Source organism: Ursus americanus, chromosome 1 (genome assembly GCF_024610735.1).
Source record: "Ursus americanus isolate L20-20 chromosome 1, mUrsAme1.1.p, whole genome shotgun sequence".
NCBI lineage: Eukaryota > Metazoa > Chordata > Mammalia > Carnivora > Ursidae > Ursus > Ursus americanus.
Genome location: NC_142127.1, coordinates 40,440,761 through 40,453,948, shown reverse-complemented (window position 1 = coordinate 40,453,948; position 13,188 = coordinate 40,440,761). Strand labels below are relative to the sequence as shown.

At 38.4% G+C, this 13,188-nt stretch overlaps 1 protein-coding gene across 5 annotated transcripts in view; it reads right to left on the bottom strand.

Moving 5' to 3' along the window:
* Window positions 1–13,188, bottom strand: part of TANK (TRAF family member associated NFKB activator) — an 87,386-nt gene that overhangs the window by 61,468 nt on the left and 12,730 nt on the right. The window contains exon 1 of one of the 5 annotated variants that reach the window (XM_045780843.2): window positions 10,663–10,828. The exons of 2 other annotated variants lie outside the window; for them this stretch is intronic. Coding sequence is in view for 2 of the 3 variants with exons in the window: in XM_045780829.2 (XP_045636785.1) it covers window positions 10,303–10,310 (8 nt within the window). In the remaining variant the exon portion in view is untranslated. Of the gene's footprint in view, window positions 1–10,302; window positions 10,632–10,662; window positions 10,829–13,188 lie in introns of those variants that run through there. 2 more of the 5 variants (XM_045780829.2, XM_045780835.2) reach the window with 2 other exon arrangements.

The window sequence follows — 13,188 nt, the reverse complement described above, 5'->3', positions numbered from 1 at the left end:
GGAGAAAGAAGTAATACTCATTATTGTATCACTTCAGGTTACAAGATGTACACTCTTTTCCTCTCAAATATAAAGCAAAAAAGAGGATAGGGCCACTGGACAATGTCAGAAGGTAAATAATAAAATAGGGAATGCATAAAACAGTAAGGCATTTTAGCATAAGTCTGTTATTCTTATGTAAAGAGACCCTCAGGCAAAAAGGTAGGAATGTTATCTAATGCTCTGTTCTGTTAACCCTTACATGCTGTTAAATAACAGGAAAAATAACTCTGGTAAAGTGTCTGAATGCGTGATCTTTTTGAAATCTCCTCCCTTCTACTCTGCAAATTTATGACAAGAAAGTAGCATTACCAAGATCTTTCATAGGAGTAGGATGGTTTGTGCCTATCTTGTGGTCTTAAAAGAGTCTGAAAAAAAATATTTTCAGTAATCTTTAAAAAATCCACCTAAATAGAACACAATAATGTACAAGATGTCACAGGCTGCACAAGATTTATAAAAGGAAAAGTTGCTTTTGAAGAAGTTGTTAAAATCTCATGAGTTGGGGCGCCTGGGTGGCTCAGCTGGTTAAGCATCTGCCTTTGGTTCAGGTCATGATCCTGGGGTCCTAGGATGGAGCCCTGAGTCAGGCCCCTGCTGAGTGGGAAGCCTGCTTCTTTCTCTCCCTCTGCCACTCCACCCTGCTTGTGCACTCTCTCTGTCTCACTCTCAAATACACAGAATCTTAAAAAAAAAATTAAAAATAAAATCTCACGAGTTAAGAGATTAGGGACCCCTCCAGCATCTCTGAGTCGTTTATTGTTATCAGAACAAAACAAAACCACTATGAAAGGAAAGAGATCTTCTATGAAGATATAAAACTTAAGGAGACAGATAGGGGACCTTTTCACAAAAAGGCCTATTTTCTCTTAAGTCACAGTTTAAATTGATGAGCGGTCATTTAGTCTTGAGAATATTACCAATGATAAATGGGAACAAGCAAAAGCTTACATAATTATAAAGCTGTACTCTGTGCTCTTAACCACTGGCACGAGACTCCCCAGCTCTTCATACCCCTGCTTTTAATTTCCCTGAGGACACCTCGAGGCTTTTGGGCAAATGTTTGCAAGTCACAACTTGTTTTATTAGAAGTAATTGTGAGAACTCCAATGAGAAAATAAATAAGGTTTCAGAGATTTCCAGATCTCTATTTCCAGTCATTCCCAAGATGTTTAAGGTGTGACTTTAAATGTTTAGTATGATAAAAGTTTAAAACCAGATATAGTACCACGTAACACACTCTTACTCCAGTTGCTGAATACCCCTGAAGACAGGGCCCCCAAATCCCTGGATACCCTGACAAACCAACCTCTCAAACCTGCATCTGTGCCCAAAGTGACCGAGTTTCCACTCTTTTCAAAGCCAGTTTTTCTTAAATATGACTATTCAGACCTAGTAAATCTTAACACTTGCTGTGCTATCCTACCATGTGGAAGCGAGTTTATTAAGAATTTTCACTTTTTTCGGGGCGCCTGGGTGGCACAGTGGTTAAGAGTCTGCCTTCGGCTCAGGGCGTGATCCCGACATTACGGGATCGAGCCCCACATCAGGCTCCTCCGCTATGAGCCTGCTTCTTCCTCTCCCACTCCCCCTGCTTGTGTTCCCTCTCTCGCTGGCTGTCTCTATTTCTGTCAAATAAATAAATAAAATATTTAAAAAAAAAAAAAGAATTTTCACTTTTTTCACTTTCACTTCTTTTTGTATCTGGAAAAATAAAAGGATGCTATAAAATAAAGATTCCAAACAGTTTTTAACTGAGACCACATCCTGTGTAAAATATATTAATTTCTTCTTTATTAAGACAATTTGAACATTAGAAATCAAAATTAAAAAGCCTAGTCAACCAAAGATAAAATCAGATTTGGGAGTAGAGAATACATGCTTGTTGACAGGTCAGAGTGAACAAGTCATTTAACCTTTCCGTGCACCTCTGTTCCCTCATCTGCCTTAGTTTAGGATGTCTGGGGTAGAACATACTGTACGACATGGGTCAGTAGAATCATCCAGGGTGGTTTAAAAAAAAACAGATCAGCAAACCCTGGCCAAGACTTCTTGGACAATTTTCTTGTGGGGGCTAAAGGGGAAAAGAGAGAAGAGCAGATGTAAGACAAATTTAGAATCATGCCATAGGGGGTCAATTCATAACTGGGAAAGCACTGTACTTTGTATAACACTATACGAATATGCACCAAGGCAGGGAAACAGACTTTTTATAGTGTCTTTTTTGTTCCACAGTGATCTGCTGTTTGAATTGTTCCAGAAGAAGTATATAGAATTTGGAAACAAAAATAGTAGTTGCTAAGGTAGAAGATGTTCTTAAAAAAAGAAAAAAGAAAAAAAAATGGTATTTTGATAATTTGGCAGATGGCCCAAAGCAACAGCACTCTAACGATCTTGGTTCCCTGAAATTTCCACAACTCAACAGTCTGTATGACAAGTGTTTCCTCTATTAATGGAAGAGATTCCATTAACGGCATTTGTACTTAAGTTCATGTTGAGAAAGAAATTTGAGTGTGACCACAGCTCTTCTACCAAGTAGCAATGACCCTTTTCACTTGATGCTCCCCCCACCAATACTCTAATCATCTCTATTCTATTTAAATCTCAAACTATCTACAGATAGTTGAGAAAGGGCATAGACCTCAAAGACATGCCTTCAATCCAGAAAGGCACACAACCACGGACCATAAAGACAATTTCAGTTTTGTGTTTGAATGACAAGCATTCCAACAATTTAAGAGGCATTTCCCTATTTCCCCAAGGGAAACATTAGGGATGGGGGAGGGATTTGATACCTATCGAGGTAATATTACTTGCCAGGTGCTTTATATAAACAACCTTACTTTTTCTTCTGCAGGAGCATAGATTATTTTCCCTTTTTACATAAAGAAAACGAGCTTCAAAAGGTTATATAAATTGAGTAAGGTCAAAGAATTAGACAATGAAAGACCCAGATAAATCCAGGTCTTTCTGACATGAAAATCCAATCTCTAGCTCTTTTCACTCTAATTTAGTTTTTATTTTATTTTTAACCAAAGTTATACCTATCTAAAGGAGTCAAGGAGTTTCACAAGACTTAAGAAAAACTGTAAATCCCTTGCCCTGTTCTTTCTCCTCCTCATTTCCTGCTTCACCTTGGCAACGATTTTTAGCTCTTTTGGTTCTTTCTGGTATTTATCTCGGTATCTCTAAATAACATGCTAATATTGCCATTATTGATTTTTCAGTTTTACTTGTCTTTCCACTACGCAAAGTAAGGATTTAGTTCACAGCTTTGCTCTGCTGTCTTCTAGCTTCCATTTTCTTTTGTGGAAGTCCAGAGACATTCTGATTCCTGATCTTGTACCTAACTCAGCTGGAAGTTCATCCTTCACTTCTAGGAAATTTTCTTCAATTTTTTTTTTTTTTTGGCAATTTCATTCCTTCTGTATTCCTTTGTGGGACTCCTCTATCTGGATGTTGAATCTTCTGAAGTGATACTCTTATTTCCTCCCAGCCTCCTTCTTAAATGAACTTCTTTTTCTTGTTTCATATATAAAATATCTTAAGCCTGCTGTCTTTGGTAACCAGTATTATTCTGCCAACTGATAGTTAACCAATCCTGAATAAATAAAATAATAATCGAAGTAAGTAGTGGTGCTTCCAGAGCTCTACTGAGGCTGGGGCTGTGTAAACCAAAACACTGCTCCACTAACCAAGGTTGGGGGTGTGTAAGCCGAAACAATGTTCCACCAATTGCCCAGCTCAACCAAACAATTCAACTTTAGTTAGTTACATATTTTGGGATTTCAAATTTGAAAAGAATCACAGGCTTAAAGGTACCAGATTCCCACCACCTCCACCCAGAATGATTTATAATGCTTTAGTAAGGTCTATTTTTTGTGGGGTAGTTGAGACAAGTATGGGTGATTTGGGAGGTGGGAAAGGCCCCCACTGTTGGTTCCCCCCCCCGCCCCCCCGCTGAGACTATTCTGTGTCTAGGTAAGCATTCTGCCAGGTTCATACTTGTGTTAAGGGGCCACTTTAAATCTAAAGTGGTTTCAGGATTGGGGCCGAGAGGGGGGAAGAGGAAATCACCTGGAGCTACCTCTTCCCAGAAAAGTCATCTGCTTTTCCAACCCCTTGGGATATGAATAATAAGCATTCACATTCTATTTCAGAAAAGTTGCCACTTTAGCAAAAGAAAAGGCAAATAGGTTAGTGGAAGATACACCCTGTGTTTTTTTAATTAAGCTCTGTGATCACCTCTTCACCCACAAAAATCATCAGAAGCAAAAAGCACAAGTCAATAACATAGTACATACCTTAAATAAAGGACATCTTCTGTCTTAGGGTAAATTTTTAAAGACACTCAAAAGTATGTGTGTTTTCCCCACTTAAAGAAAGGGAATGGAAAAGAACTGTCACTCCTAACACTTAGTTTTAATCATTTCCCACTTTTAAGAGAGTTCCCTAACATAAGCAGCCAATTCCCCAAAATGACAGTTTGCATTTCTGGTCTCTTTCCCATATACCCATAGCATGCTGCAATACAACTGTTAACTGTGTTGCAGTCAGGCACCTGAAACAATAGAAACTTAAATACCATTGATCCAGCAGTGTCAGAATTTAGATTGTGTATTTTTTCCATAAGCTGGTAGTAGGCTAAATGTATCAGGATAAACAAGGTAAGATGACCCCCCACCCAATGATCAACCCAAAAGCTCCCCAGACCAGGTTCTCCATTTTGCTGGATGTTTTAACTTGGTGAAACTTTTTTGTGTTATCTTCTAAGAGTTAAAAGATTTCACAGCCAAAGACCACACCCATGTGTCTCAGCTTTGCCTTACTTCCTTTTTTTTTTTTTTGGCCCAGTAGTACTTCTTTCTCTGAAACCGTTCATCAAATTCTGGCGTTGAAGTGCACAACCAAACAGTATAACACCAGAAGAGACATTGGGCATGGCATGTGATGTTCTACCCCAAGGTAAACAGAAACATGGCACTGCTCAGTTAGCTTGCTCAGCTTCCTAAGGGGTATTCTTTCCTGAGTAAGAGTCATGTTAAAATCTGGAGATGGGAGAGGGGGCAGAATGGGGTTTATGCAGTTTAAAATGGCTATTTAATATTAAAAATCTGTTTTCATAAATCATATAAAGTAGTGCTCTGCAGAATATTCTTGGATGGAGGAACTACAAGATCAAGTTTATATTCAGTACGAGGAGGTGTAAGAGAAGACTGTAGGAAGGAGGAGCCAATATTAAATTCCCTAGGATATGTGAGATTTTAACGTTTATGAAAAAGGAGATAAGGATTTTTAAAAGCCAAGAACCATTAATACCAAAGGAAAGGCAATTCTAGTTTAGAGATAGCAAATACATGAAATTACATTACAGGAAATGCCACATAACAAGTGGCTATGACTAATATAAGCATTTAAATACCCTATAAGAGCAGGTGATTTTATTCAAGTGATTTGAAATAATATATTATCTTGAAGAGACCGAAGTCCCTGATTTCTGTCCTTTTAAGCAAGCTACTCTCCCTAGCAAAATTACCTGGTTGTGTTTGTTCTGCTGCTCCAGAGAACAATTCTCTATACCTCACTTTATGCAAATATCTCAAAGATTCTTAGAACTTCAACTTCTTAAGTAACCATCAAAATGGAACTCATTGTTATTTTTCTTCATCTACTCAATTCCCAATAATTCCTTACTGAAATGACTTGAAAGACAGACCTTGTTTTCACAACCTATTTTTAATAGGCACTTTTTTTTTTTTTCCAAAGCAAAAGTACTGGTAGTTAAGTGAAAGCTAATGCAGATCATCAGTGCTCAGTTTACTCTCATAATTTAGTACGGATAATTATTATCATAGAAAGTGTATCTCTGGATAAAAGGAAGAAAACTCAGCTTACTATACAGGACATTTCCCCTGTGAGATAAATATTATTTACTTCCCAAACTCTTTTTCTTTAGGAAAAAAAAAAAAGTCCCTTAAGAATTGTTTTTCTTGGTTGCACAACAATGTAAATACATTCAACACTACAAAACTGTACATTTAAAAATGATTATGATAGTAAATTTCATGTTTTATGTATTTCACCATAATTTTAAAAAGTTTTTATAGACTAGGGATTGAAAAACTATGACATATGTATTACATAGGTCCCAAAGGCTTGTTTTCAGTTGCAAAGGACCTGGTACCACTGTCTGTTCTGGTCCTCCTCAACTTTTTCAAATATTTCATCTAGTTCAAAAGACTTCGTACACTAATTAGCCATCTACCCACAAGGAATATTCTCTGCTATTCTTTTCTGAAGGTGACTCAGAATCTTGGTCCCAGACTATAAAGAAATTTTTGTTACCTATTCTAGGTAATAACCTCCTCTTTCCCTCTACCCATGACTGAAAACCACAGCAGCAAGGAGATGGGGGGAAGGGGAATGGCAGCCACAACATAAATCCTACAGGAACCAGAAACCAAAACTTGGCCTGACATAATGAAACACAATCTAGGTGAAATTAAACAGTAATATACATGCTTATAAAGGTGTCAGAAAACAAACAAAGTACCAAACAGTAGTTAACAGCTAATCAGTTAATGCATCACGTCAGAATAGTTAGAATAGTGAGGTTTTACATCACAGGCTACTTATTTTCATTTACCATTTACTTTTGGATAATGAATATGGCTTTAAAAAACATGCAGAAGAAGTCTTTTGTTGTTATACGGCACATTCCTAAATCATGTCAATAATTACTTTATCTAGACTGATACATGCTCAGTTAAAATCTTCAAATATGCAAGCATTCACATAATGCCTGCATCTCTCTGTAAATAACACTTATGAGTGTCTTGAAGTCCACAGTTCACAGACGTATACTGGTAAATTACATTACCTGCTTAAGGTCATATTCTTGAGTGATCAAAAATAATCCAAAATAATCATTTATAAAAGGTAGTAACTCTACCAAAGAGTACACAATACACATGTCACACATATATCTGGACTATGCTAATAATTTTCACTTCATATTAAATAAGTACAGGCATGCTAAGCTTGTGTATTTTTTTCACCTACTCATTTTAAAACTCTCTTATGGGAGTTGGCTACAGTAGAATGTTAGCTTGGTTAGTACCTCTAAAGAAAGAAAATTTCCCAACAAAATTGGGACACTAATGACAGCAAAGTGAAACTGATGCTTTCCCAGTTAAGTGTCATTCCTGGTTTCCCCCAGGCCAGAGAAGAACTTGCCCATGTAGATGCAACACCCTTTACTTTATAGTATAGTACAGTATAGTATAGTTTACTTTATAGTATAACTGGAGCGGAGAAAAGAAAGAACAGCAATACATTTTATTATCAGCCTCAGCCTACCTATAGCATCTTCTCTGACCATGAAAAAAAAGAGGTGGGAGGAGGGAAGAGAAATGACCAGGATCAACACAGAAGTTCTTTATTTTCAATATATTGGTGTTTTAGACTCTTCCATTTATTTGGATTTACTCTGAGGAGTTTTTGTTTGTTTGCTTTTTTTAAGTTCTGAGGCTTTTTGCTGAATATTGCTGCTATTTTAAGAACAATGTACTTTCAGGCCAACATGGTTTCATGAGTGAATTCTTTCAAACCTTCTAAGAATAGAGAGCTCTTATGCTGTTTAAACTAATTTCAGTGTAGAGAAAGCAGGAATTCTTCTCAGTTCTTTTTAGGAAACCATCATAACCCTGATATCAAACTCTGGCAAAGATAACACAGAAAATGATGACTACAGATGATACCCAATTACTGATTTTAAGTAAAAATGTTACCAAAAAGAAACCTATATGCTTAAATATTACACCATGACCAAGTGTAAGGTTGGTTCACAAACCGGAATTCAACTAAAATAACCTGACATCCTAATAGGTCAAAGTAAAGCACACAATATGTCATGACAGATGCCAAAAGCCATATGACAAAATTCAACTTTCACTCCTGATAAAAATGTTTAGTTAAGTCGTAATGAAAATACATCATCTTAACCAGAAATATATAGGCCAAATGAACACTCAACATCTATTATTCAAATTGCTCTCAATGTGCTAGTCAATGTAAACACACACACACACACAACGTTGACCTAAAACCCATTCTCTGTGGGGTGTGTGGGTGGCTCAGTAAGTTAAGCATCTGACTCTTGATTTCAGCTTAGGTCATCATCTCACGGTCGTGAGACTGAGACCTGCTTCAGGCTCTGAACTGAGCATGAAGCCTGCTTAAGATTCTCTCTCTCTCCCCCTTTTCCCTCTTCCCTGCTTGCTCTCTCAAATAAAATAAAATAAAATAAAATAAAATAAAATAAAATAAAATAATCCATTCTCTGCAAAAATCCTAGTAAACTAGAAATACTAAAGACATTTCCTTGATAAACAGAATTTATTGGAAATTAATAGTAAACCCCTTATTTAATGATGACATAGTAAAAACATCCACAAACTAAGAAATAATATATGGATGGACAGAATCACTGTTATTACATATCACTGTGCTGGAGAAGCTAGCAATTCACTAAATTAAAAAAGGAAAAGAAGTATAAAGATAAGATTGTACTTAGATGACCTTTTCTAGAAAATTCAGGGGAAACAATTTATGAAAACTATTAAGTTTAGAAAGTTGGTCAGATATAGAATCACTCATCTAGATACCAGCCACAAAATATAGTGAATATAGTAGCTAAAACCTCCAAAAGAATTATTTTAATGAAACATGACCAGTTTATACTTTAAATTTTACCTCAAAAAGAAAGCAATATTCGGGAAAATTTTGAAAAAGATAAATGAAGGACTTGCTTTATGAATTACTAAAAAATGCTATAATCAGGAGATTGTATATAGGAAGAGACAAATAGAACAAAGGAATAATAATAATATAATAATAATAATAATAAAAGACCCATGTATACACGGAAATTTATTATAATAAGGTAGTATTCTAGTCAGGAAGAAATGATTTCAACAACTGATTTCAGGGAAAATGGCTAAATTCCTACCTTATATAATGTACAAAAATAATTTTCAGATATTCTAATGAGTAAAGCATAAAAAACTATAAAAGAATTAATAGACAATACAGGAAAATATTTTAATAATTTTTTGAGTGGGAACTGCGTTCTTAAGTGATAACAAACGTGGGCATTTTAAACCAAAAGACTGACAGTTCTTGAAAATATCTGCCATATACTTCACAAAGGATTAATATATCTGCACCCTAGTAAAATATAGATAAATAATTCTGAAGAATAATGGGCAAAATACATGGGCAGGTCACATTAAGAGATGGTTAACTACAATACGGTACATCCTGACAAGAATACCAAGCTGACGTTAAGATAAAGTAGAGCTATGTATGGCAAGACTTCCACCGTATATTCTTTTTTTGTCTGAAAATGCAGATAACAGAATTGTATGAATATATACTCTCACTTTCACAAGGAAACGAAATAACATGTTTATGCACATTTAAGAGTGATGTGGAAGGCCTTTGTGAAGTACTACGACTGGAGAGAAAACTGAGAAAAAAGTTTCATTTTCTCCATAAATTGTTGGCTTTATACATACATGGTCGTATCATTTTAGGGTTTCCCTCTCCTCCCAAATGATGAAAAAATAATTTTTCAACAGAATACAGAGCTTGCTTCTCTGCTACCCCTCGTTTGAAATGTGTATTCCACCACGGTAAGGAGGCAGATCATTTTATATTGCTTCGTTTTCATGTCACTTCACTCCTGTTACTACCATTTCTCCCTTTGGACAACTCGTCAAAGCATCAGAGAGAGAAAGGACACTTGACATAGCAAGGCTGTTCAATTTTTGCTTGTTACAGTGCAACAAGGGAAATACACCTACTCTTTGGTTTGAGTATCTTCCCCCTACTTTCTTCACTTCTTGACAAGCAGAGCTTTTTAGACCTGTAACTCAGTTGCTACTCATTTTATACCGGAGTTGAGACCCTACCTAACGCCTGGGTTCCACTGGGGGTAGGGTTTGCTTTTTGCTTTTCCCGCCTCGCCCACCCATTCTCTCCGTGACCCTCCGGGAAGTTACCCCACTTCTCACTGACACGGCTATGATGACACCCCACAGGAAAGCTGAGAGCGGAATTGCGCAACAACCTTGGGAAGAACAACAGAAAGACCTCTTTTAAAAAGTTGTCGAAAGAATAACCACGACAGTACTAGCTTCCGGAAGACAACCCTTGCCCCGAAAGGAGTCTGGGACACTCGTGACGGGGCCCACTGCTCACCCTGACATCGCAAGCCCTGCCTCCCCTCTTTCCCGGCGAAGAAGTCAAGTGCCCGCGAGCGCTGGACGCGGAGCTGGGCTGGAACCCGCCCCAGAGAGCGTCGAGGCGGGGAGAGCGTTGCTGCGCTGACGTCGCGGGCTCGGAAAGCCCCTCCCGGGTCCGCTCGGGGACGCACACCCAGGTGGTTTCCCTCCCACAACGTCCCTCTCCACTCTGAGAACTGGTCGTCTCCGCAGCTCCTCGGCTTCTTTCCCTGCGGCACCCGTACTGCCAGCGCACCGCCCTCGCTCACACACACAAGTTCCCCGCCGTTGTGCTCGACGGGTTCCAACGGAACAACTCGTTCGCGAAGTTTCTTACCCACAGTTCAGGGATTCCGCGCCTGTCTCTCACGCCCCGGATCGGCGGCGCCCGGCCGAGTGAATCGACCGGAAGTTGTTTTCCGTTCCAGTTCAGAGGGCAGCGCCTGCGCGCGGAGCTTTTAACCCTTCACCTTCCACCCCGCCAGGCCAGACCGGACCCCTCCCGTACCACCCACTCACGCCCCGACCCGCTCCGCCTCGCCCCGACCCGCCCCCTACCCAAACCCCGCCCATCCAAGCCCCGCCCCGACCCACCGGGAAAAGTACAGCTGCGGAAAGTCAATAATGTCAAGGTTAAAGGTCACCTGAGGGCCTTGGGGAGACTTTTTCCTAAGCAGAAAATAGCCAGGTCTAGCATCACCCTGTATGGGAGTTAGCGTACACAAGACTCATCACAGACGATTGTTAAAGATCTAGATTTACCAGTTCACCCCTAGAGATCTTAGAGTTCAGAGCAACTCCTGCATATTTGTCGGATGCTCCTGTGAATGTGATGAAGGTGGTTAAAGTCCACATTGTGAAACACCACACACACACACACACACACACGCCCCCGCTTAGTTTTTCCCCATTTGTAATACTTTTCACTAAATATACTTGCTAAAGTCGAGTGGTTGCTAGATACAAGTAGACCTTCACAGAAAATTCTCATGACTTAAGACTTCCCCATTATTCCATTTCCTAGCAGTCCTTGAATATTCTCCAAGATAGAAATTTTAAACAGATACCTCTAGAAGTGCTTGAACTCTCAGTTTTAGTTCTTATACTTCCTGGCTCGGGCAAGTTGCTTAACCTAATGAACCTTAATTTTTTACCTAACAAATGGAGACAGTGATAACCTGCTTCACTGGATGGATGATTGTGAGGATCAATCCAATAATGAAAGCAGAAGCACATGGTAAATTTTAGAATGCTCTTCAAATGAAAGATATTGTCCAGAGTCACTCATGTCAGGCTGGCTCCTTGCCACCACAATTTTCCCTCGGATTCCTCGCATGAAAACATAACAGTCAAATCCACAACACATGTGGAGTCCTCCTGAGGGCATTGAAGTCTAGGACTTTCCACGTTGACTGGAGCATGATTGCATCTGGCTGAATGCATGTAGCACTTTCAGAAGCTTCCATAGTAATGACCTATTTTATTTATTTCACTAAAAAATATTTTTAAAAATCTTGCCACTTTTGCACATATCTGACATGGGTTGATAGTGTTTGAAAAAGACCTCATCAACAAGCACAAACATACTAAGGACATTGAAGTAATAGTTTGATAGCCTGGATTAAAATAGCCGTGAATACTGTATGTTGTTATCAGGCACAGCCTGCTCTAGAACATAGCTTTATATCCATAGATTTGACAAACTTTCTTTCTTGGTGATCTTGGCCAACCCATGCCTGATTAAATCTTCAGTCAATGATTCTTTCTTCATCCTGAAAGATTCAAGCCTAGCTCTGGAATTCTTGAGCTCCCTTTTTTCTGGTCATATAGTTCCATGTAACTTAGAAGCTGCTGTCTTCTCAGGGGAGCCCAGCATCTTGCTCCTCCTGGGATTGTATTTTTTCTCTTTAATATTGGGCTTACTTTCAAAAGTCAAAACCAAAACATATTGCAAAAAATGTTTAAACAGAAACTTCTCATATATAACATTGTGATCAGTTGAACAGTTTCTTATAATAAGTAATGGAGTTAAATATGATAGTAAAGCACTTTTTTAAAAAGAATTTTTTATAGCAGTTTTAGGTTTACAGCAAAATTGAGTGGGATGTATAGAGATTGCCCATATACTTCCTATCCAAACTTATGAAGAAATCTCTTCCATTATCAACATCTTCCACCAGAGTAGTACATTTGTCACAACTGATGAATCTACATAAACATAACATTGTCTTCCAAAGTCCATAGTTTGCTTTAGGGTTCATCCTAGACAGATATACAATACCATGTATCCATCATTGTAGTATCATACTATACTAGAGTAGTTTCACTGGCCGGAAAATCCTCTGTGCTCTGCCTATTCATCCCTCCCACCCCCAGTCCCTGTCAACCACTCATCTTTTTACTGTCTCCATAGTTTTGCCTTTTCCAGAATGTCATATGGTTGGTATCAAAAAGTATGTAGCCTTTTCAGATTGAATTCTTTCACTTAGTAACATACATTTCAGTTTCCTCCATGTCTTTTCATGGGTTGGTAGCTTATTTCCTTTTATTACTGAATAATATTCCATTGTCTGGATGTACCACAGTTTATTGATCCATTAACCTACTGAGGGACATCTTGGTTGCTTCCAATTTTTGGCGATTATAAATAGAGCTGCTATAACATTAGTGTGCAGGCTTTTGTGTGGACATAGTTTTCATCTCCTTTGGGTAAATACCAAGGAGTGGGATGGTTGGATCATATATATATTTATATGTTTAGCTTTGAAAGAAGCTGTCAAATTATCTTCCTAAAGTGACTGTACCATTTTATATGCCTACCAGCAATGAGTGAGAGTTCCTGTTGCTCCACATCCCTGCCAGC